This window comes from Ochotona princeps, chromosome 28, assembly GCF_030435755.1.
Source record: "Ochotona princeps isolate mOchPri1 chromosome 28, mOchPri1.hap1, whole genome shotgun sequence".
Taxonomy (NCBI): domain Eukaryota; kingdom Metazoa; phylum Chordata; class Mammalia; order Lagomorpha; family Ochotonidae; genus Ochotona; species Ochotona princeps.
Genome location: NC_080859.1, coordinates 19432784 through 19459365, shown reverse-complemented (window position 1 = coordinate 19459365; position 26582 = coordinate 19432784). Strand labels below are relative to the sequence as shown.

The 26582-nt window shown below is 43.3% G+C and overlaps 1 protein-coding gene across 1 annotated transcript in view; it reads right to left on the bottom strand.

The window, feature by feature from the left end:
- Positions 1-17258: 17258 nt before the first annotated feature.
- Positions 17259-26582, bottom strand: part of MAN2A1 (mannosidase alpha class 2A member 1) — a 147108-nt gene continuing 137784 nt past the window's right edge. The window contains exons 21-22 of the mRNA XM_058656332.1: positions 19344-19454; positions 17259-18539 (exon numbers count right to left, since the gene is read on the bottom strand). Coding sequence (XP_058512315.1) covers positions 18387-18539; positions 19344-19454 — 264 coding nt within the window. The 3' untranslated portion in view covers positions 17259-18386. The remainder of the gene's footprint in view (positions 18540-19343; positions 19455-26582) is intronic.

Sequence of the window (26582 nt, the reverse complement as noted above, 5' to 3'; positions counted from 1 at the left end):
TGCTTAGATTTTCCATTTCCTCGCGACACAGTCTTAGAAAGGTGTATGCATTCTGGAATTCATGAATTGTTCTAAGTTACAAAGTCTCATCATTCATAGTAACCTCCAGCAATCCTTTGTGTTCCTGTGATGTCAGTTGTCATGTCTCCTTTTCAGCTCCAACTTTCTAAGTTTGAAGTTTCTCTTTTATTCTCACTCTAGCTAAGGATGTGTCATATTTATCCTTTTGAAAGAATCAGCTCTTCATTTGTGTCTGCTGTTTTATTATTCTCTTCCACTAATTTTGGAATGGTTTATTCTTGTTTTTCTCATTCCTTAAGGTGCAGTCAATTATTTCTTTGAGATCTTTCTGCTTTTTGGTTGCAGGCAATACAGAGTATAACCTCCCCTTTCAATAACATCTTCACTGTAACATATAGGTTGTTTGAAATGTTATGTCTCCATTTCCACTCTTTTCACGAAATGTTTTAATATTCCCATTAATTTCTTCCCTTACTCATTGGTTATTAAGAAATCAGTTGTTAATTTCCATGCATTTATATAGTTTCTAATCTTTTTGTGTTATTGATTTCTAATTTTATTACATTATAGTTAGAAAAGACATCTTTTTAAAACTTTTTTAAGACTAATTTTGTGACCTGTTGTATCATCTATTCTGGACAATACCCCATGGGCAGTTGAGTAGAATGTATATTCTGTAGCTGTTGAATGGGACGTTCCGTAGATATGTCTAAATTCAATTGATCTATGCTACAATTTAGTTCTTGTTTCTTGAACGATTTACTGCCTGGATGATCCATCCCTCTCTGAAGGTGATGTGTTAAAGCCTCCTATTATTCTTGTATTGCCATTTCTCTCTTTAGGTCTATTAATATTTTCTTTATGTATTTTGTTTCTATTATATTGGTTGTTTATATAATTGAAATATTGATTCAACTAACTAGATTGAATACTTTACCATTATAGAGTGACTTTCCTTGTCTCATTTTATGCTTTTTATGTAAAGTGCATTTTATCTGTTAGAAGTTTGTTTCTTCCTGCTTTCTTTTGGAATCCATTTACATGAAATAGCTTATTCTCTTTTTTCCTTAGAGGTGAAGTCCATTTCCTGTAATCAGTATAAAGTTGGGTCTTCCAATTTAGTAACTCTTTGTCTTTTAAATGAACAATATAATTCATTTGCATTTAAGAAAATTATCAATTCCATTTTGATACATTGCTTTCTTGTTATCATGCAGTTCCTTTTTTTTGTCTCTCTTTTATAATCTTTCTTATAATAAGGTGATTTTCTCTAGTAGTGGGCTTCGATTCCTTGCTCTATATACGTGGTAGACCTGTTACTAATTTTGCTTTTTGGTGATCATTGAGGCTTATAACATTGCTTTCACCATAACAAGGCATTTTGAAATGATAGCAATTTTCATTGATTATAAAGATAGTAAAAGAAACAAAAAATTATTGCAAATACCAGTAAATAATTCTATACTCTATTTCTCCATGCATTTTGAGTTTTAAAGGTCTCATTTTATCTATTTCAACATTTCTTATCTCTTAAAAATTGAAGTTATTACTTTAAATGTTTTATTAATCCTCACTCTAAGGATGCAGATGTTTGACACACTATGTTTGAAATACTGTTTTCACCAATGAGATTTCTACCTTCCAATAGACATTTTCTTCTACCTGTTCATGCTTCTTTCAGTTTGAAGAACTCTCTCCCTCTCTTATGTCACATTGTGTCACAGCTGTTTTATTGGATATTTCTGGGGAGTGGGATGTCTTGCAATATCTAGTGTGCTTGATGAACATATTTTTATTTGGAATCCACAGTCCTTAGTGTTGGGGTGAGTGACAAAGCTTTCAGCACATCCCGGCATTCTGTTGGCTGCACGAGTTGGCCTGACTTTTCCTCATTATGAGGTGAGCTGGACGATTGATCGAAAGGCTCCTTGTTAGCCCTGAGAGGCTGTCTTGGAGATTCAATTTCCTCATATCATCAGGTCAAGCATTTGACATTGTATGACTATGCTTAGTAGATGCGTGTTTGCATTGACTCACTCAGAAGGTCTCCAGGACATTCTTCGTGTGACTAAGAAAACAGTACACTAAGCTCAAAAGTTATGCACTTGCAGTACACGTAGAACATTCTTTGTTTTCTACACACCATGCAAAGGTGTCCCCATCTTGGCCCAATCAAAGCTTAACCTCCTCTTAGGTACTATGCTGCGCTCTTTCCCTCATCTCAACCTTCCCACACTGATGTCTGGTTTTGGTAGCATGCTTATGTGTGACACACACAACAAAATGGGGTGTCCATTACTGTCCCCAGGGTCCTTGCTGGTCTCTGGAACGCTATAGCTTATTTGGTTGGGTGCCCAGGAAAACAATGGCAAAACCCCCTGAGGCAGGGAGTGCTCCATCTGGTTCCTTGCTCATATTTGTGCTAATGGCCTGGTTCTCCTTGTGACACTGTAGTCCTGAGGTCTTCTAACCAGAGGCCTCTCTCAGTCCATGATATATTTTGTTTCCTATTCTTGTCAGGGATACGTCATGTTGTAGAATAGGAAGGCATAGTGAAATGTGCAAAGCTCATCCTTCCAGAACCTCCCTCAGTTGTTTCTACAATCCAGTCTGGCACCATGCTGGATGCAGTGCTATGCCAAATGTGGAGCTGCTTTGAAATACATGCTAGGATAAGCCTGCTGTTCTGGACCGGGTTTCTAACACATATTCCAACAAAGCATATCCCCATGGGGGCCAGAGAGCCAGGGTATTTGTGGCTGATGACCTGTCACTTTGCTCCATCCTCCTCCCAGCCACTTCCTCTCAGGATTATGAAGGACCTTCCCTGTTTCGCTCAGGTGGAAACGTTGCTCACGGCATCTGTCAGGCCTCCCCATGGTACAGCCTATAATCAAATCTAGCAATCTAGATTTCCTGGGCTTTGCATCTGATTTGTAAAAGAAATTTTGGTGAATTTAAGCAATATTTTTCCCTCTCCCAACAAAGTCTGGATTTCAACATTATGGTATCAACTGTGAATTTTTTCTAAAAAAAGAAAAGAAAAGAAAAGAAAAAAAGAATTATTTTCCACTGACGGTCAAGAAATGACTTCTTTTTTTCCAACTTACCCTGAAATGATGCAAACCATTGATTTAATAAGTGCAGAGCCACACAGCAACATAATTTCTAGGAATGAAAAATGTCAGCTCACTGTTTACCAAAATGTTTTTCCTATAAGAATAATAATCTAGATGGGTCTGCCTTGGGAAGCTGGATGCTCAGAAAATCACTTATGCAAGTGCTACCGTTGCATCCAGGAGCCCGAGGTAATGAGCCAGTTAGGATTAAGTGTTGTGAGTTTTCCTGCTTCGGGGCCTCTTGCTGAAACCTGAAACACAGAAACATAGGGTGAACAGGATGTGGAGAGCATCCCAAGGAAACTTGGTGCCAGGAGAAGTGACACGTTTTTCTAAGAAACAAGTGGCATTTGTGACAGCAATTCTTTCATAGTCTTATTGTGCACTCCTGCTGTGCCACTCCACCCTTTCAAACAGCCAGCTCTGGGACCTTCAGAACCACCACCTGTATTCTTGTACCGGGTCTTTGTTCTCCCGGTCCCTTAAGGCAGAATGCCCTAGACATCAGGGTTGTAGAGGGTAAGCAAATTCATAATAATTAAGTGAGCATCAGAACTCTGGCTTCCTGGGGTCTGGCCTGGAAGACACCCACACTCTGTGTGCAAGCGTCTTGGTTTCACACCAAGCTCTGCTCCTGACTCCAGCATCCTGCTGGTGGCGCATTGTGCAGCTTCCTGACGCTCATGGGGGAGGTCCAGGTTGAGACCTGTCTCAGCCTCACTGCAGCTCCCCGTCTCAGCCTCACTGCAGGCATGTGAACACAGAATCAGCACACATGCGTTCTCCGTCTCTCTGTTTCTCTGCATTCCTCCCACAAACTCGAAAGAAAATGAAATACAACATCCTAAGTGAATGTGCCCTAAAAAACTTTTGAAAAATAGAATGAAAAGGAACATTTATGTAATTACAAAACGTTTTAATTACATGAGTGGTTTTTTTCATCATCAAACTTTCTGTGAGTTTTTAAAGGCTTCTCATAGGCATGGATTTTAGATTCTTTACAACAAGAAATAACCGTTTTAAATTCCATTTTCCATGAACTTTTCAAACCACTCTTATCTGTCCATGAAGAAGGGAATCCCCAGTTGTTACAAGAATAGAAGCACTATATTTAGTTAGGTTCCTCATACAAAGAAAAAAAAAACCTGCATCCTAATGACATCTTACTTTGAAAAGAGATTGTGTACCACTCTCATGTGCTACGATTTGTCTATTCTTTTCAAAAACTTCTGACTGGGTACCACCAAGCTGAGTCTCGTGCTGAAGAGAGGGAGAAAAAGGGAGATAAACACAGAGCAAACACGGGAGACTGCTTGTTGCCATAGTGATGAGCAGCCCAACCTGTCCAAGTGATGCCGTGGTTGGTGAGTTGGAGAAACCACTTCCTTTATGGACTAGTGAGGTTGAGGATGGCAAAATCCGAGGTGACTAATTTAACTCTCCGTGTGACAGCCAAAACTGTACATTTCTAAACAGAACCCATGCTTACAAAGCACCCACTAGCTAGGTGACAATGCAGTGATTACACTAGGGGACTGGACATGTATAGATCCACAAAGTTAGGGACGAACAACTCCACCTCAAATATAAAGTGAGAAATTTTAAGGATATATTTTAAATGCTTTTGAGGGGATTTATTTATTGGAAAGGCAGAATAACAGAGAGAGAGAGGGAAAAAAAAAGATCTTCCAACGGCTTGTTCACTCGTCAAATGTCCAAAGTGGCTGTGCCAAGCTGAAAGTCAGGAGCTCAGAATTCCATCTTGGTCTCCCACATGAGTGGTCCAAGTATCTAAGCTATCTTTCCCCATTGCATTGGTTAGAAGCGGAACTACAGTTGAAGTAGTTGGAATTTGAACTAGTCCTCCAATATGGAATGTTGACATTGCAAGCAGTAGCTCCGTTCATTTAGCTACAATGCCAGCCCACAGAGCGACATTTTAAGAGTTACTAACAGGACCAACACAGCAATATGGCAGGCTAATCCTCCACCTGCTGTGCCGGCATCCCGTATGGCTGGTGGTTCAAGTACCAACTTTTCTACTTTCAAACAAGCTCCCTAATAATGCTAGTGAAACAGCAGAGGAGGATGGCCCAAATCCTTGGACTCCTGCACTTACATGGGAGACCCAGAAGAAACTACTGGCTACCAGTCTTGGGCCAGCTCAGCTCTGGCTATTGTGGCCATTTAGGGAGTGAATCAGATATCTCCCTCTCTTTCTGTTTCTCTCTCTCTCTCTCTCTCTCTCTCTCTGAAGCAAAGAAATATTTTCTAAAAAGAATAAATAATTTGTTATTTAACGATCTAGTTAGGAAGAGAACATAACCCAGACTTACACTTGCAGCTTTTATTATTTCAGGCCAAACTTATTTCTACCAGGCTCCAACTGGACCTGTAAAATGGCGGGCTGGCAAATCACGTTCCTGTAACAATGCAAACTGAGGCCGCCCAGAGTGCTTACCCCAGGATTTGATATTCTCATTTGCCCACTTGCAAGTCTCCTAGAAAAACAATTGCTGTTAAAGTTTGCTTTCTTTCGTTTATAAACTGAATGGGCTTACTGATAACAGCTTAACTCAGTGAGTAGGAGATGATCCTAAATGACAGGTTTCAATGTGTTTTGCATTAATGTGACAGAATCATCATTTATTGGCTGCAAAGCATTGGCTGAGTTCAGGCAAAGGTCATGGGATTATCTCTTCTATGCTTTTTCTTCCAATATCGAAACAATAATCACATTACATATTACTGATAAATGTACTATATATCTTTGAGAAATGAAAGACCACTATAATTATATATCTACTTCCTTTTTCACCACATGATAATAGCTGTTATTGTTTATCCCTTTCAACCATTTTTGCAGAGGACACTGGTTAATACTGTGGATTCACATTCTTGCTTTGACACTGAATTTTGCTGTGTGGTTGCCAGAGGACCCTGTTAATCCTCAGTTTCCTACCTACAAAATAGGGAGCATAATGTTGCTTAACACAAATGAATGTGCTATAGAATAAATGGAATAATGAGACAGGTTACAGTAATTGTTTAGCACTTTGTAAATGGTAGAAGGCATATGTATGTATCTTTGTATATATGGGTGTGCATATACCTATATATATTCACATGTAACCAGATTGTGTTACGCTTATTGAGCTATAATTCTCATCTAAATATCTTGACATGTATTTCTATGTTTGTGTGCAAGGTATCAATTATTACATAATGCTCCGTGTATGGATATGGAATAATTATAACCAAGCATAACTAATGATGAGTGTTTAAGTTGTTGGGGCCAGTGATGTGGTTCAGTGAGTTAAGCTAATACCTGCAAGACTGGCATGCCATGTGAATGTGGGTTTGAGTCTTGATTGCTCTACTTAGAATCCAGCTCTTGGCAATGTGCCTAGAAAAGCAACAGAAGATAGGCTAAGTGACTGGGCCCTTATCATCCATGTGGGAGGCCTGGATGGAGCTCCAGGCTCCAGGTAGCAAGTTGCTTTGCCCATTTGGGGAGTGAACCAATGGATGGAAAATCTCTCTCTCTCCCTAACTTTGTAGTTCAAATAAATGAGTAGTGGCTCCAGTGGCGCAATCGGTTAGTACGCGGTACTTATAAGACAGTATGACTGTGAGCAAATAAATGAGTACATGTTGGGGAAAAAAACCCTTTTTGTCTACTCTATAGAGAAAAGGCTGACAAGGCATTGAAAAAGTATCGGATGATAAATATTTCAGACTTGAGTCAGACTTGACAGGCTATAGAGCCCTGGTTGCAATTCTTCAGCTATGGTCATGGCACTAAAACTGTCAGAGACAGTGCCCGTGACCATGTGCCCATAACTCTTTATTTTAACAGACAGTGGGCTAGATTTGGCCATGGGCTATATAGCTTATCAGTGCCTGATATGGTATAGTATTATCACTGATGTTTCTGTATTTACATCTTTTCACTCTTCTTCTATTAATTACTTCTAAATACACATACATACATACATCAAGTCTCTGTCTGCCCATGAACAGTATCACAAAGTGGGCAGCTTAAACAAAAGACGGTTGTTTCTCTGTATGAAGACCAGACGTCTCAGTAAGACCAAAGTGCCTGCTTCTCTGGCCCCAGGTGAGGGCCCTCTTCCCGGACTAGCAGAGCTGACATCTCTCTGTATCCTCACAAAGGGAGCGTGGGCAAGCACTCGCTCCTAGAGGTCTCTTTATGTAAAGGCATCAAGACAGAGCTACCCTAGGGACTTGCCCTAACCTCCCTAAGTTCATCCCCAGACAACAAGATCGTGTTGGGGTTCCAAAACAATCCGTTTTGAGATGACACAAAGCTTGAGTTCCTCACAAAATGAGTAGAGAAGCAATCGTTTTACAAGTGTTGAAACACAGCATCAGACTGGCTTGTTTAGTCTCCCACTAAAGTACGCAGAGCGTCAAATCCTACATCTCATCTTCAGTGTCATTGCAACTTATTTTATTCTTACACAACTGTACTTATTGGCAAAATAGTATATGTCATTTTAATTTATATATTTTTTGATTATTCATATATTATTGGCAAGCTATCTTCATTTGAGAATTTCTGGTGTGGATATTTGGTCAACTTCTCTAAAATTTCCAGCGTATGTTTTCTGTCCAATTTTCTACATTGATATCTTTTCCCCACTGGTTTTCAAGACATCTCCACACATTAAAAATGTCCATTCATGCTTGCCATTGTATCCATATTGTGCTTACACACTTGACCTTTATTGCACTGGTTATACAGGGAGACTGTTTCGATGTAGATTTCTCACTCACTGGCTAATGAATTAATGAAGGTCAACACCACTCATCTCGGCATACATTGTCCCCACCAGTGAATACTACGTCTGCTTTGTAATTGGTGCACCCAAACTGTAAATTAATAAATAATATATACTGTAAATATTCACCATCATATGATTTTTTTGCTTTTCTCTTAACTTTACTGTGGCATTTTGTACCACATAGACTATTATATTTTTAACTTTTATAATCAAATTTGTCTCTTTTTCCTTATAGCTATCAAGTTCATCCCATGCACAGAAAAGCTTTCCTCACTCCAAAATGATTAAAATATTCTCTCGTATTATTTTGTTTATAGTCTATTTAGTGCCTACATAAGGCAGACACAACTTTCCTCCAAATTAAAGTCACAATGTTTCCTCAAGAACTTTTGGCCCACAAAGTGCAATGCAATCTGTGAGCGTATGTCTTGATGTGACATGCTACATCTCTCTGTTTTGTTATTCTCAGGAATGGAACATTCCAGGTAAATACAGTTTCAGCGTGCTAGCCTCTGCTAGGTCCAGTCAACCCTACCCCATGGACTAAGCCAATAAGCAGGGCTCTGGATCCCCTCAGTCTGGCTTTCATTAGCTCGTGTCTCTAAGCCACACATAATCACACCTATGTGAGCCGCTTGGATCTGTATATTTCAAGTGGCTCTAAATACTAAACATCTCTTGACAAGTGAAAGTGAATCACAATCCTGGTCACTGCCAGGAAGATTTCATTCAAGCCCGCTGGAACTGGGTAAGGGACATTCTGTGATACACGGAGGCCAATCACCGAACGCATCTTCCTGCATTTACTCCACGCTGTATTCTAAGCGCCAGCGGATGCTGTAAAAGGAATCCTACATGGAAAATTCCTGTCTGTCGGCTGAAGTGCACCTTGCCGCTGCGCTTGATTGCCTTGGCCGTTCTTTCCCCAATAGGCCCATAGGGTGCGCTGGTGAGCCTCTGCAATGGGTGCCAGCGTGGATTGGAGAACAGGATTGTGAGCATGCTACTGTATACACACTGGGCTGCTGAAGACAACAGAAACTTCATGTCATCCCAGTTCTGGGCCCTGGAAGCAGGAAATGGAGGTGTTGACAAGGCCACATGCCCTCTGGAGAGCCCAGCGGGGAAAATCTGGCCTTGTCCCTGCCAATTTCAAGAGTTTACAGGCTGTCCTTGAGTTGTAGTCACATCTCTCCCATCCTGGCCTCAGAGCCTCATTGCCCACCTCTTATCTGTCTCTTCCATAAAGTCACTTGACTTTGGACTCAGGCCCACCCAGATAACCCAGGATGGTGTCAACTCCAGGTCCCTGATGTAATCACACACAATCACTCTTTTTACAAAGATGCCAACAATCACAGACAGGGTCTAGGGATCAGGGCACAAAGAGCTTTTGGGGAGCCCAGTCCACCCCACTACTGGTGCCTCATGCCGTAAGAGGAAATAAACCTAAAGCAGGGTGAGTCCATGCAGGGCGTCATCAACTTGAGAACAACAGGCTAGGTCTGGCATGAGCTACTACTGCACACTCACTCTCAAGTGATGGGCCAAGGTTCTGTGATAATGATAGCCTTCTCTCAGACTTAAACTGCACTGATGCTGAATTCAGAAAAGACACTCCCAACAGAAAACAGAGCCAAGGCAGGACAGCTGACCCAACTCACACTTCCTAATTGAAACCAGGAAGATGGTTCCTGCAACAAGGCGGAGGTCCCAGGCCCAAGCTGCTTCTCTTGGAATCCACTTGGCTTTGTTCAGGGCACTGCTCAGCAACTTCCTGCCAAGCAGCCTTCGTTGTCTCTGAAGCAATCCTTCCTAATGTTCCAGGGCAAAATGACACCAGAACTGATTTTAGCCAAGCTAGAAGACATCTGCAGGTTTAAAGTAATTCATAACAATTTATTTGTTTATTTAAAGGCAGAGCAAGAGAGAAACGAAAGGAGGTACTGAGCCAGTGAAAGAGAAAAAGAGAGCTTCCTCCCATCCACTGCTCCCTCCCCACTGCTCCACTTCTGATCCAGCTCCCTGCTAATGCACTGGGGCAGAAGATGGATTGTGTCATTGGGCTCCTGTGCCCACATGGGAAACCCAAATGGAGTTCCAGCCTCCTAGTTTTGCCCTGGCACAGCTTTGACTCTCTCTGTATTTCCCTTCTCTCTCTCTCTCTGACACGTTGCTTTTCAAATAAATAAATCTTAAAATAAAAAAAAAGAAAATAAAGCCTGGCATGGTAGCCTAGTGGCTAAGTTCCTCCTCTTGCATGTGTTGGTATCCCATATGGCTGCCAGTTCTAATCCTGGTGGTCCCGCTTCCCATCCAGCTCCCTGTTTGTGACATTGGAAAATAATCAAGGACAGCCCAAAGCCTTTGGACCCTGCACCCGTGTGAGAGACCTGGAAGAGGCTCCAGGCTCCTGGCTTTGGACTGGAACAGCTCTGGCTGTTGTGGTCACTTTGGGAGTGAATCAACAGATGGAAGATCTTCCTGTCTATCTCTCCTCTCCTTATATATGACCTTCCAATAAAAATTAAAGCAAATCTTTGAAAAAAAAGAAGAAAGTACACTATTTATAATGTCTGGCACACAACGCCAACCATATTCACTTACATTATTATTACTGTTTTAGCGTGCCTTGTGCAAAAGGAAGAGAAACAAAAGAATTCCCATTTAGGGATCTTTTCGTGTTCTTCTGCCTGGAAATGAACAAATCAAGATTCCTCCACTACCATGAGTGCCTGCTGCTGTGGAAGCTCCACCAGGTAACCGGCTGTCATTGTTACAGATGGCAATGTCAGACAACACGCTCCTGGCCTCTGAGTGTCCAACACACACAGTCTGACTTCTACCTGGGATCCTGGCAAACACAGAATTCCTTCAGTCTCCTGACTCCTTGACACCAGATGTCCAAAGAGGCAGTTTTGTTGTAAAACATTGAACAGCTTTCATTTTCACTATCTATTTCTGGATATTTGAATGAAGCCAGGTGCATAGTTTCAAAGCCTGGCCATTTGGGCTGGTGTCACTCTGTCCCTGAGTTGCCTCCTAATTTGAAATTTTACACTCCAAAGAGCTTCCCTTTTCCTGTATTTCTCAGAGCTTCAGGGACCGAGGCATGTGCCCAGGAACTACAAGTCACTCATTTCCCATCAGGCACACATGTGGGATTCAGGATTCAACAGCCCAGCCTGCTACCTTATGTACATAGATAGCTTTTACTGAATTATAGAAGTTCATCATTATTCTATTTCAATGACACAGGCCAAAGAGATTGCATTACGACAAGGTTCAACTAAACTCTTACAATAATAGAATCCCTTTAAAACTAAAATTAGTTTAATAATGTGTCTCATTAATTCTTTAACCTCTTATCTGAGTGACAAATATTCCTGAATTTATGGTTGACCAATCAAACCCTAGAGACAGCCCAAAAGTAAATTGACTGTGGGCTAATGAAAGAGCTAGTTACTGTAACACCCAAATGTTCTGCCAAAGTTTAGATTGGATTTTACTCCTTCACTTCGAAGGTTTCATCACTTCATTACTGAAATTCGGAGTCTACTGGCTCATATATGTGAACTTCAAGTTTATATTTCACCACTGCATTAATTGCTACAATGGAAAAACATCACAGATTCAGCGATACATAAGGAGTCTCTAAAAGCTCATGGTAATGTGTGCATTCATCAACAAGAAAACTGCAGGTTAAGCCACTGCATGCAATGTCGAAGTCCCATATGAGCACCTGTTCAAGTCCAGCTGTTCCACTTCCAACAGCTCTCTTCTTCCACTCTGTTTCTGGCAAAACAGAGGATGATGACCCAAGCAGAAAGGCTCCTGCACTCACATGGGAGGCCTGGAGGACATTTCTGGCTTCTGGCATTGGTCTCGCCAAGCCCTTGCCATTGAAGCCCTTTGTACTTTGAAGGATCTTGTCTTTCCGCCTCTCTGTCATGTGTCTGTCTCTTGTCTGCCTCTATCTCTCCTTGTAGCTCTGCCTTTATAATATTTCTCATTGCAGATTTCAACATTTTACATTGCAATAAATTTACATTTAATTCCATTTTTCCATGAACATTTTGAAGTCTCCTCTTCAGTTATGCAAGTGATTGTATGTAGTTATATTCAGGTTTTCTGAAACTAACACACATGCTTCTTCATTTTGATTCTTAAATGTGTTTACAAACCTCTGTTGATGTATACACAGCCATGTCCCCATTTCCTAGCCTTGGGTTCAAATTGCTGGGAGTGCTAGACAGAAACATTTCCAGTCCAGCTTGCAATCATTTTCCTTTATGAAGCTTCCACACTTCAGGAGCTGGCTCATCATTGCACCCTCTTCCCTTTTATCCTGCCAGGTTCAGCCCAGATCTTCCCACCTCCTCTCCTTTCTGCCTCCTCTCGGTGGAAGGTCAGCCCCCTTCCTTGCTGTTTACAGTGTCTAGCGCTTTGACCTCAGTGAGCCCCGTCTGCTCTGTCATCTGCGGCTCCTTGGCTCCAACAGGACTTGTCTGACTAGGCAGGAGGGCAGGATGATTAAGATTTCTCATAGGCACCTGCCCAGATGACAATCTCCAGTCATGTTTATTGACTGAAAGCATAACACAAAACGTAAAGCCTTCTGGTTCTATGGAAGGGACCCCACAGAACCCCAACTCGGTAAGTATGACCTGAAGATTTCATTTGAGAAAATGGATTTTAACTTTCAAATAATTTTATTAACCATGTCAAAAACATATTAAGAAAAACAAAATAAGTGAAATCACCCAGCCTGGTAAAGAACTTTGGACAATTTAGACCAATCATGATTCATCCCAACCCCCAATAGGTTCATATTACTCAATGCTTGGATAAAATCAGTATTGATAGAAGGAAGAAGGTGGGAGGACTGAGTTTGGCCGATAGACTATCTAGCTGCCTTTCAAGTGATCATATCTTTTGAGGTGTTAGGGCTTGAAGAATTTCCATGTTCATTTCTTGCCATGGGAATATGGGGTTCCAGAAGGGAGAATATCATTAACAAATGTAATTAAGCTTAAGAGACTTTTCAGCTTTTTATTCCAAAATTATAATTTGTTTCGCAACATCTACAGGTGGTTGATAAACATACTTCAAAGAGTTTGCACGAAAAGGGAATCAAAACAAGTTTATTTTGATGCAAAATTTTTGAAATTCATGCAGTTTTCCATTAACTTTTTGACTCATTGTATGTACAGATTTCCATTTTATATGTCCAAATGCATCTTTTAATTCAATTTCCATGATCTCTTTGAAGTATTCTCATATTATCATTCATTTATGGAATATTTCAAGACACCTGCTATTCCAAGTCTGTGGATTTCAATGTCAAATAAGGCGGGTGGGCTCCTTGCTCTCTGATGACACCTTCTAGGGGCAAGAAAATTTTCAGGTTTCACGGTGAACATTGGCACATGGCTCAAGATGTTGCTTTACCCACAGCTCCTGTTGAAGTGTCTTGAATCTCAGCTCCACTTTTGATTCTAACTTCCTATTAATGTGTATCCTGCAAGCCACCAGGTGATGGCTCAAGTACTTGGGTCTCTTCTACTCACAGGGGGAAACCCAGATGGAGTCCAGTCTCCTGGTTTTAGCTTGGCTTACACTTGGGTCTTAAGGAGGGGACTTGGGAGAGGAGACTCGAACCTTCCATGATGGAGCTTGGGAGTTGGGCCAGTCAGAGGTCCTCAAGGCAACAGGGGAACATCCTTGGAAGGTCCTTCTCACGAGAAGGTTATGACAAAGGCCAAGCTGGGCCCAGCCTCTCCTTACTGGCCCAGCTTTTGATCCTTCTGGCCATGGCATTGTTGCTACCCGCTGACCTCACCAGCTGGCCAAACTACAGGTCTGCACGAACTTGCAACTGAACCTCACTCTAAAACCACGAGCCAAAACCAACCTCTATTCTTTCCAAGTAGCCTGTGTTTTCAGTTGTGGTTTTGAGAAGCTGAGGAGTCGAGTCGGGAAAGCATTTCTTAAGAGATTTCTGTTATTCTGATGTATTAAGAAACAGAATTTTTAAAAAGATTTTCAATGGCAGCCTACTTTGGTGACTGTGTAGAAAGGACAAGGACGGTCAGAAGCAGCAGCCTTGGGACAGCACAGTCTAGACTGTACAGCATGCAGGACTGGGTGGTGTGGGTAAGTGGCCAAGAACTCACAGCCTGCTTTCTGGGAGAAGAAATTGTAGGGTGCAAGCCTTAACTGTCAAGTGACAGTAAGAAAGAACACGTTGGAAAGCAGGCACAGACCCTGTTCTTGAGCACTGAGTTGGCGCTTTAGTGAACACATCAATACTCCTGGGAGCTTGTTAAAACCAGACCCTGATTCAGCTGGCCCAGACGAGGGCTTGAGTCTGCATTTCTAACAAGCTTCCATGTACTGCAGATGTTTCTGGTCTGAGGCCGACACTTTCTGAGTAGCAGGATTCTATTAAAATGGGACCTAACTTGAACTTTCAGTTGTACTTGCTGATGTCTTCTATACTTGCTTCAGACCAGAATGGCAAAACAGGCATACGCTGCTCCTTAAAGTACATTAGAATACTGTCACATATTCAGTTTCTGAGATAGTCTTATAGTTCAATGTCCAAAAACCACACAGGGCTGCATTTGCCCGTGCAGGTAAAGTGCAAATTCTCCTCATCAGTTTTACCGGACAGTGCTGATGCATTCTAGGCTAGCCTCCTTTGGGGGCACACATTGTTGCCACCTGTTGAAGTCATTAGGCATGATCTCATCTGCTTCTTCTATGGACTCTTCTCTGAAACTGCTAGGTCTGCTTCCTGCTTCAGGTCACAATTCCATTTTACATCCAAGGGCTGTTTCTTTGCCTGTGAGTTCCATTTGCTTGGCACATTTGTCCATATGAGTCCGCTGACCCTAACTCTATACGCTTACATGGGCTGATTATCTCTTTTGTGCAAAAAGTCCCAATTTCCCAGTCTGAATGCACTCTGTACCTGGCTGACCCATGGACATTTCCAGATCATGTATCCTTCACCGTTACCTACCATGCAATTTGGAAGAACTGCCTTAAAGTCACAGAAGCTAAGGACTAGCCTGGGCTGAGGGCATGGTACAGATCCTCTTCCAACTCCCCTTACCTTTTGATAAACTCCATGGACTTCCCAGCTTACTGTTTTGGCTGATTCCTTCATATCTCATCTGCTCATATACTGACTCCTACCCATCCCAACCAGCCAGAAGGGGCCCCTGGGCATGGCTGTGGGGAAAGTTCCTGGACTGCAATCTTAAAGGAGTCCCCAGACCCAGAGACGTTTAACTCCCTGCCAGCCACAGGCCCCCACGGCTTTCTAAAAGGATGTTCTTTTGATTAATCAGGACGGGGCTGTCGTAGTAGCAATTCACTCCTCAAGGAACCAAGAACAGGCCCTCTCCACTCAACTGCAAACTTTCTCTGAAGTTTTCATGCTACTGCTTATAAAACAGGAATAAAAATTACTCCAAAGAACCAGGCACAGGATGAGATTATCTTTTATTAGAGATCTTATATTACATAATCCCAAAAAGATATAAAATCTTCCAAGAGAAAATATCAAAACCTGTTGATTCCAAGGTGAGAAAACAATCAAAATGAAAGCAAACTTTTTTTTTTCAAAGGAATATGAAAATATTTCGGCACAGCTACAACAACAACAACAAAAAAGGAAGATAATTACAATGTTTTACAACACATTTTACAGTGTTTTAATCATTATTTATAGAAAACAAAGATGATCAGATCTTGAAGACTTGTTATAACCCCAAATTAAAATTTCCAAAGCAGGGGGGAGGGGGAGAGGAGAAAGGGAGAAACAGAGAGGGAGAGGAGAGGAAAAGATAACACAGTGAGACAGAGTCAGAGAGAAATGAAAAACCTACTTGGCCAACCAAAAAATCGTGCTAGAAAATGCAATAAAATCAAGCAAGCTACGGGCATCAGTACCAACGTGTGCCGGTGACACGAAACGACTGACTGAATTCTTGACCACACCCAAATGAAAGCATCTTTTTGTGTTTTTTAATTTCCCTGATGACTTATTCTAAAAGTAACTCTGAAATGCAGAAACTTGCTGGTTATGGTGAATTTCTGCTGTACCTGGGAGCAGCTGGTGGCAACACACATGGAATAAAACTCCGACAGACACGGGACAGACCTTTCTCTAACAACCGGAAGTGGCAGAGCCACTGTTATTGCATCAGGTCTGTGTTTCATTTGATCAGAATTTCCAGAGTGATTAAGCAAGCACACCCACTTAACCACAAGACACAGTGAACTCCCCTGGGAGGCTTGGCAACACTGATCTTGTTCCTGGGATTTGCTTCTGAAGACCTTATTGCCTGCAGATGTCCACAAAAAGGAAGCATTTTGTTTTTCAGCTATTGACCCTCAAAAAAAGAAACAAACAAAAAAAAAGCAAGGAAGAAAATGTACAAAATGAGTTTATTGCAGGAAAATTAAGCCTCTCCACAGTATCTTTATCAACACTGGTACTGTTTCCTTAATTCTTTTTTTTTTAAAGATTTATTCATTTTATTACAGCCAGATATACACAGAGGAGGAGAGACAGAGAGGAAGATCTTCCGTCCGATGATTCACTCCCCAAGTGAGCTGCAACGGGCCCATGCGCGCCGATCTGAAGCCGGGAACCTGGAACCTCTTCCGGGTCTCCCACGCGGGTACAGGGTCCCAAAGCTTTGGGCCGTCCTCGACTGCTTTCCCAGGCCACAAGCAGGGAGCTGGATGGGAAGTGGAGCTGCCGGAATTAGAACCGGTGCCCATATGGGATCCCGGGGCGTTCAAGGCGAGGACTTTAGCTAGGCCACGCCGCCGGGCCCAGTTTTCCTTAATTCTTAAAGGCGAAGGAGGTAAGAATTCATCATAGTAACCATAATCTTAGGAGCTGCATCTTGACTGAAAATCCAGATACATGGGAAGACAGAAATCTGGCTTTCGGGTTTCCACGAAGACAAGTCAACAGAAGTTTAAAGTCAGAATTGGTAAAACTTGGTAAATACCCGAAGAGTCCTTCCTGGGTGGGAACTAAATGTTGCTGCTATTTGAAAATTAAGGAAACAGTGATTCCCAAATACACTTTATTCAAAGTTCCGTAATGGCACGTGGGCTTGGAACATCGCTTTGAGGTTAACATAAACAAGAGTTTGCAATCAGCTGCACAAACATTCTTTGATAAGTCATGATGAGCTACATATACGTGGGTTTCCAAATAAGGTTTATCTTAAAGCATTCTCTCTTCAACATGATTAACTACTGGGAAACGGAAACATCTGGATTTTGCGTGTCACAAAATCCACGCTTCAAGTTGCAGCTTCCTTGGCAGCAGCATATTATAAAGAACAATATTTTCCTTCCCTATTTTGTTATCTGACATCTTAGTACATTCAAATAGTCAAAAAATTTAAGAGTAACATTGAGTGACATCACCCCAAATGGAATGAAACAGATCAGAAGGTGGCCGGTATTGTCAGGCAAAAATCACATAATTTATGTGCCATAAGAAGTACCCACGCCCCTCCCCCTGTGTCCTCCCTCCCCTGACAGTAATATGGACACCAAAAGATTTAACAAGACTTATAAAAAAATAAGGCACATCTATTTTGATATGGTAATTTTAAAATAGAAAACCCCATCTCAGAACACCTGTATTCAAATGAGCCGTGTAAAAAGACACCTTGCAGGTACCCAAAATAGGTTTATGGTACCTATGGAATTGCTTCTTCTATCTCAGTGACAATGGAATAAATTGCACCTATCCCACATTGTCAAGTAATGAAAATATGCCTCTTTTTCTACTGCTGAATGATTCAAAATCAGGTATTTCTGGAAATACTTACAAAGGGAGGGAAGGGGTGGGTTGAGGGTCATATAAAAAAGGTGTGAAAATCAGCTATGTTTATAATAAGGGCCAAGGGATTGCACTTTCCACATATTTCAACACACACAAGTTTCTCTAATGTGTATGAATAATTGTAACCATTTTGGCCATTAGCTATTACCCATCAGTTGCTTTTGCTTTTTTAAACTCTGTTTTGGTCAAACAGGTGTTCCTGTACAACCAACAAAGGATTAGCAATACAAATACAGATACGAATCTCTTCCCAACCCCCAACACAGACAGAATTAGCATTTAACCTGAGTTACGAGCTGTTGAGAGGTTGTCTTCAAAAACTTCTTCGCTTCTTGCATCCATTCCTACCGATGGCAGATCCGCAGGAAGACCTTGAAGAGACCTGGGTCATAGCATGGCTTTCTCGTGTTTCTTTCTGTCCCATTTGTTTTTAAATTACAGAATCATGTTCTCAGCATAGCCAGAAGCAAAAATCACGTGCTTCCTTATTGCACGTCAAACCTAGAAAGGTAGAAAAGCCAGCACTTCCCGAGCCAGACCTGCAAGTCATGTTCACCTCAAACGGATGCGAAATGTACTGATTTCCATGGGACTCAAGTTGATCTCACTTATGTTCTGGGCGTCTGTGGGTGAATGCATCAACGATAACGATGAAGCTGTGAGGCTTTCGACAGTAAACTTGGTAAAAAGTTTATGTACCGAGATCTAAAAAGGAAACACATTCACATATTGAGATTAATCGACTGTGAGCAAAGACTGGTAAAGCATGGGCGTATGAGCAGAGCCCTCTAAGCAGAGACGCAGGTGGTACGCTGGCTCACGCACACAGACTGTCCCCTGAGCGCTCCGCTCTACCTGGCTTGGGAATTTCATGACTTGCTAGGGCCACTTTCTCCATCAAAGAAAGAACATCCAGGGGCCATACAGCTTTTAAAACAACGCTGATCATGGCCCAGACTCCGCCCTCCATCTCTTACCTGTGTGGTTCGCAGTCATCTCTCCCTGTCCCAGCACAGTGAAGACACAGGACAGGGTTCTATGTGCTATCAAGTTCCGGGCCACTGCAGGCAGAGTTCACCTGCTCAGTCCTGACTGTCTCTCTGGAGTTGCAGAACTAAGTCCTTTCAGACTCCTGAACCAAGAGCATGCAGACAATCTCCAATCAAGCAGAGGACACACAGGAGGAGAGCGAACTGCAGCCTTGGTGCTTCTCAGCATGGACTCCACTTGGGCAGGGATGGAGGGAAGTGGACCCCAGGGGCCTCTGGGATAGACTCTTGCCTTGGGCGCATCCTTGCTATCCCTACTCGCTGTAGTAAGTATGGGAAGGGCCTGGGCGCCTGAGGGACTTGGGTATGCCCACGGCTGAGGCTGTGGGTCAGTAAGTGTGTGTGGGTCAGGGGTGGGGGTACTGGGGATGACAGTGAGGCTGGCAGAGAAAAGGGAAGACGGGAGACCAGAGGAGGGGGGCGTGAGCTCATGTGCAGGGGACACTGGCACAGCACTCACCTTTCCCTGAGTGGTGGAGCAAAACAGCCCCGTGTTTCTACTGGGAAACCGACAGTCAAAGCCTTTCCTGTGGAGGATCAAGGCCGCCTCGTCAGAGTAGCCGTTGCCCACCTGCAAAGGAACAGAGAAGAGGTCCATGGGAGCGCAGCCCACCAGCTCGTGGAGGTGCCAACCGTTATCCCCATCGCCACAGAGCTGTGCAGGCACGCCTCTCCCCAGGTTCCACGTACACACGCACACACCCGCACACACACACTCACCTGCTCCAAGCCCTCCCCTGCCCGCACCCCACTGAGCCAGGTGACAGCAAGCTGGGTTGACAGGTTAAGAAGCTGCATTCCCCAGAGTCACTCTCTCCTCTGTGCATACGCAAAGGCACTTTGAAAAGACCATGGTCAAGTGTAATGACAAGTTCATTTCAGTGCTGAAAAATCCCTGCAAACCTACATGTAATTTTTTCCCCCGTCATACATACTTTCCATGAGCTGGTTGTGAAGATCCTTCCTATTTCATACTGTTTTATGAGTCTACAATGACAACATTTCATTTCCATTTCAAATGTACACACCAGTCAAATAAAGTTAGCAGGGACTTCAAAACATTCTTGGAAAATGGAAATAAAAAAAAATTCTGGTGCATCTAAAAAGATTTTTTTTTTTTGGAATGTAGTCTTTAGAATATATTTTCCAAGAACTTTCTGAAGAGGCATCCTGTTACATCAGAACTCAGTCCTCCTTTGGTCATTGTGAGATGTGCCTTCCTCCCACCTTAAACGGGAACCTGCTTCTCTGCTCAGTAGCTACATTGCTAACCTCATTCACCATCTGAATCTCCCAGGTATTGTTTATTTTTGCACAAGTAACATTTAACCTGACTTCAGCTTATCATTCGTGATGTCATCCCCCTTTATTAGCTCAATGAATCATGTGAAGTCACATTACAAAAGCTTTTTCTCCTGAGCAGGCAAAATGAAAGAAAACACCTCGTTGCCGGTCACCTGTCACCTGTGGGGTTGACCAGGCACTTTTTTGCAGTAGAATGCCTGTCCTCCACTGGAAAGAAAAAATGATGCTAGAAAATGGCTTGGGGTTTTGAATATATTAATCACAATGATGTTAATATATTTGTGCTTTGAATGCAAAAGCCTTTGGGAAAAAAAATTAAGAAACACAGTTGTTCAAAGATGAAGCAGGTGCAGCAGGGCGCCAGCACTGGGGTGCAAACGAGCTCTGTTTCTTTCTGCAGTGCCAGGAGGGAACGAGGTCTGAGGACCAGCGTGGGGAGGAGGCCTGAGACGCACCTTCAGAACCGCCTGCTTCTCCAGCGCACGGTCGTGTACCTCGACAGCTGAATGACGTCATCCTCACCAACGATGCCTCACTGCAACAACCTGCGTTATGATGTTTCCCCACAGTGTTTTGTAATGGTATTGCTATGATTTCGTTCCAAGGCAGAGGGGAAAGTCACTGAAGGAATTCTGAGTTGTTAACACAACCATGTGACACCCACAGTAAGTTTAAACAGACACGTAAAGAATTCTAACGGAAATTCCACACACCCTCTACGTCGCACAAAACACCACAGAGGGAAAGCCTTTGCTTGCTATACTATGAGGAGTCTCAGAACAAGAACCACAGGAACTCTGTCCTTCACCAAGAACAGTCATTTACCCCCTGAACATCAGTTTCCATGTCTGCAGAATGGCTGTCTTGACCAGAGTCAGGGTGCAGGGGAAGCCAAGTCCAGCCTCGCCCAAACTTAAAGTCAGACAGCCTGAGAGCTGACTCCAGGCTCTGCAACCGCTTAGCTAGTGACTGCAGCAAAGCCAAACCTTTCCCATAAAATGGAGAAGAAATGAAGCGAAATAAAAGAGCAAAATTACGACTTGGTCCAGTGTCAGACACATAGCACACTTTGTCTTGTAGTATTTCTACCACTGTCATCCATCAAATCAGTGTGGGCAACTATTTTGCAATACTTTCACATGAAACAATACTTTCATTTGATTTCTTACTCATAAATTTCTTTCACTGACATAGCCACTTGGTAGCTCAAGAATTGGGGAACATCAAATTACATGTTTAGAGGTTTATATCAGATCGTTAGAGTCTTTTAACATTCAAAAATCAGCTGGCCTATTAATTAGACTCTTTAAAATCATTTGTCACTGTTAACCTGAAGCATTTGGCCTTTTCCATTCACTGAACCATCCTTAAAAGCCACTGGACAGTAGGCACAGCTCCAAGAGCCACAACACATCTACTCGGGAAATGGTGAATTCCGAAGGTCCTTGCAAGCTGAGAGGGACAAAAGCAGTGGGGCCAGAATTCCCCAAGAGACGAAAAGCCAAGATGCAAAACCAAAAGTTAAAGCTATTTTAAAAAAAAATCGTTATACTTTCTAAAAAAAAAAAAAACCCCAAAACTATATCATTTTTGGAAGAACTGAAATAGTAATCTTCTTGTCCAAGTTTTTGTAAAAAATAAGAAATATCAAATATTCATGAAAGTATCAGTTTCCAAGCAAAAATACCTGAGGCAAAGCAGCAGTTTTTCAGTTTCAAAGTCTGTCTAAACGTTTTATTTCCAAGAAAACTGTCTTTTCAAAGTAGGGAAAACTGTGAATTTAACTTGAATATGCAAGAAGGAAAACACACCCCCTCCAAGCAGCAGCACAGCATGCCCTAGGACAACAAACAGATTTTTGAGGGAAGTGTTGTTACCCTGACTAATGCAGACCCAACATCAGCTCCCCACTAACGGGGGAAACGCAGGTGTCAGAACCACGCCAGGAACCATGCTAGAGGGCACACTGGCTTTGCCAAATGGGTAACAGCCCATGTGAGGCTGTGGCATTTAAAACCCCCATGGTGCCACGCTATCCAGCACTGACCTCAGGGCGGCTAACAGACATCCAACCCAGGGACTAAGTGAGGCCGGAGGGTGTGGGAGGATGCTTGGGCTCAGAAGGAGCTGAGCTCAGAGAAAGCTCCACCATCCACCAGTTAGGTAACTGAGTCAAGGATTTCATCTCTGCAGACACGCTGAGCTAATTCAGACCCACGGGAGAGTCCCTGGGAGGCTCCAGCGCCAGCCCCAACAACAGTGACAACTTCCGCCACTTGCCAAGCACCTGCTGTGCGCAGACCACGTGCAGAAGCCTGCTAACTTGCCTTCTCTTGCAGTAGTCCCTGAGACAGCTGCTGTGGCCTTCATACATTTGAATGTATTTCAAAGTGCAGGGCAGTGCCTGTCTCATGGCGCCCACCATGGCAGCACTGATCACGAGGGACCCTGCACTGGTGCGTCATGACCTTTCCCTCCAGGGTGTGGGACATCCCTCTGTGAGGGTCCATTACTCCCTGTGTAAACACGAGAAAAATCAACAGGCTGTTCCCCACCATTTTTAGACTCCCTACTCTCCTTGTCACTAGAAGGGGCCCCTTGGGATTCCGGGAAGCAGCGTGGTGACAGCCGCACTTTGCCGGCACCACCATTTACTGGCAACATGAGCGACCATGTCCAAGTCAGTTCATCCGCTCTTCTGTAACAGGGCTAAAAACACTGCCTACTTTCTAACTGGTGTTGGGGAGTCTTAAGTCTGCATCACATGGAAGACTGCAACACACTGCCCGGCAAGCGGACACTTCACAGGCAAATAGACAGATAGTTGGCACCTGCTGGGTCACTTCCCAAATGCCTGCAATCGCTAGGCCCAGCCTGGCCCAAGGCCGAGTGCCACCAACTCAACCCATGTCCTCTACTGCAGTGGCGGGAACTCAATTACCTGGCATCACCACTGCCTGCCAGTATCTGCATCAGGATGAGGCGGGGGATAAGACCCAGAGCCAGGGATGGAACCTAGGCACTTGGAGATAGGATTTGGCATCCTCACTGCTATTGCTAAAAACCTGCCCTCGGTATGTTGGTTGTGTGTGTGTGTGTGTGTGTGTGTGTGTGTGTGTGTGTGTGTGAGGAATTATTAACTCAGAGATATAAGTCAAGGTGACACCGAGATTTAGTTTGGTCATAAATGTCTACCTTCTCTTATTTATAAAAAAAAGGTTCTGACATTTTTACTTCCTTGTTAGTAAGCCTCACGACAGCTCGTGACGGAAGGAGCGCAGTTGAGAATGCACCTGCCAAATACTCACCCTCACCCAGCTGCCCATGAGCCAGGCTGCTTTATAAACATCAGGGCAACTCTGAACACCTTCTCACAGAGGACCATACTCTCATGCGCAGGATCCTAATGAGGATGTGACCTGCTCTACATCACATGGTGAGGAAGGGGAGGAGCCTCATTCAAATGCTTGCGCTAGGACCCAGAGCGGGTCCAGCTTCTTTCTCACCCTCTGCTCTGGCTATGAATTGATACAATTAGATATTCATCAGTCAGCAGGGGAAATACAAGGATTTTCATCTGTACTGGAACAAAATGCTGTAAACCGAAGGAGATAACCTTTCTGATGACTTAAGGCTAGAAGAAAAAGCACTTCATGATCAATGGCTCTAGTAGAGCTGAAACTTAACCAGAAACACACTACAGAAAGCTAGGCTTGGAAACTAATTTCTACCTGTGCAACAAAAGAAAAAAAGAAAGATTGATTGGGTCAGGCACCATGTGGCATAGTCCGCTAAGGTAGCACTGATCCAATATGGGTGCTGGTTCATGTCCCAGCTGCTCTACTTCCAATCCAGGGCCCTGATTATGACCTGGGAAAGCAGCAGGGAAAAGCTGAAGTACTGGGGCCCCTGCATTCCCATGGGAGACTGGGAAGAAGCTCCTGGCTCCTGGGTTTGAGTTGGTTGAGCTCCAGCTGTTGTGGTCATTTAGGGAATGAACCAGTGGATGGATTCTCTCTCTCCTTCTCTTTATGTAAACTCTGTCTTCCAAATAAAATTAATTTAAAAAACAAATATATTTATTTACTTAAAAAGTTACAGAGACAAGGAGAGGCAGAGATCTTTCATCTGACTTCAACTGGACCAAATCGAAATCAGGAGCCAGGAGCATCACCTAAGTGTCCCACGTGGTTGGCAGGGGTCCAAACATTTGTTCCATCTTCTGCTGTTTTTCCCAGGCTATTAGAAGCAGATCAGAAGCAGAACAGCCAGCACACAAATTGACACCCATATGGGATGCTGGCATTGCTTGTAGAGGTTTTCCTCACTACTGCCAAGGAGCAGTCCCTCTTTCTACCTCCTTTTCATTCATCCACCCATTTTCAAATAGGATTCAAGGCCCTTCTGGAAATTCTGGATGCACTTGGCACAAACAGCAAGGGGAGGAGCTCTACTCAAAGCCAGGTGACGTGACTCCAACATGGGTGCAGGCAACTCTTCCTCCGAAGAAAAGAACGGGCTGTGGACAAGGACTTGAGATGGGAGATTTGAGCCATTGTCTTGACAAGAAAAACACACAGTTCTGTGCACATGTATGGATTTTTTGATGAACAGAAGGGTGTAATTTGGGCCATACTCGCCAGCAGATCCTAAGAGTTTAGGGTGCATACAAATACTAAGGCTCAGTTGAAAACATGCTGGGAAGATTACTGCAACCCACGCAGGTTGTCACGAGAGTCCCTCTCGCCCCTCACCTGCAGTCTGTTCTAGCCTTGGCAAGGGTCAAGAGATGGTACACTTTGCTGGAAGTCAGAGACAGGAAGTAACCAGCAGCAATTCATTTTCTAGGGTACTCATTAAAACATCTTAATAAAAGCTATCTTGTTTTGATCAACGAGATGACAGAGACAAAGGGAAGGTTAATACAGGAACAACAAAGGAATTTTTTTTTCTCACAATTCTCACCTCTCTAGAAGCTAGCGAGATCAATAAAGCACCAATCAATTCTTGTAAGAAAGGCAAAATAAAGGAAAAACCTTAAGCTGAGTTTTATAAGAGAAGTGGCAGCATAAATAACTGGGGTGGGGGGGTGGGAAAGCAGCCCATTCCATAAGCAAGTGCTAAAGTTGAGATGACTGGTTAACTATTTGCAGCAGACAAGTAACCATGAACCATACATCCTATCGAGCACAGAGAGCTTCACTGTGCTGTAGACATTTCAGAAGGTTCATGGAGGCAGCTGCTTGGCTTAGCAGGTATGACGTGGAATAGGATGCCTGGTGTCCACATGGGAGTAACTGGCTTTGATTCTTGGCTCTTTCCCTACATTCAGCTTCCTGGTAACACACACTCTTGCTAGGGTGCAGTATTTTTTGGCTTTGAGAAGCTCAATTCTTGCCGCCTCCCTCCATGTGGGAAAACGGAATGGAGCTCATGGCACGTGGCGTCAGGCCCACTGTGGGCATTCAGGGAGTGAACCAGCAAATGGCGACTTCCCCTGTGTTTCTAGTTGTGCCTTTCTTCTCTCAAATAATGCAATAAATACTTTTTATAAAGTTCATGGAAAACAGAATTGATGGTGACATTGATTTTGGCACAAAAGTTTTAAGGAGATGGCACTGTGATGTGGCGGCTTAAGCAGGTGTTTGCGATGCTGGCATCCCATATGGGAGCCTGTCAAATCCTTGCTGTTCCATTTATGTTCCAGCCTCTTAATAAATGTGCCTGGCAAGCAGCAGAAGATGGTCCAGGTCCATGGGCCTCTATCACCCACAGGGGAGATCCAGCTGGCATTTTCAGACTCCTGGCCTTTTGGCATGGCCAAATCCCAGCCATGTGGCCACTGGGAGAGCAAACCAGCAGTTGGGAAGTCTTTGCGTGTTTCCCACTCTCTCTGTGACACTGCCTTTCAAACATACAAATAAACCTTACATTGTTTTTGCTGTTGTTGTTGAAACCCTTACATGTGCTGGGTCTTCATAAAGGTCATGTGGGTTGTAAAAAGCAAACAAACCAAACAATGCATAAGTCTCAAAAAACTCTTTTAATTCCATTCTTCTAGGAGTCTTATGAAATACTCTGCTGTATGGAGATGAGATTAAAACATCTGAATGGGTCCGGCTTAGTAGCTTAGTGGCTAAAGTCTTCACCTTGCACACACCAGGATCCCATATAGGTGCCGGTTCTAATCCCAGCAGCCCCACTTCCCATCCAGCTCCCTGCTTATGGCCCAGGAAAGCAGGTGAGGACGGCCCAAAGCCTTGGGACCCTGAACTCATGTGGGAGACATGGAGGAGGCTCTCGGCCCCTGGCTTCAGATTTGCTGAGCTCCAGCCCACGTGGCCACTTTGGGAATGAGTCAACGAACAGAAGATCTTCCTGTCTGTCTCTCCTT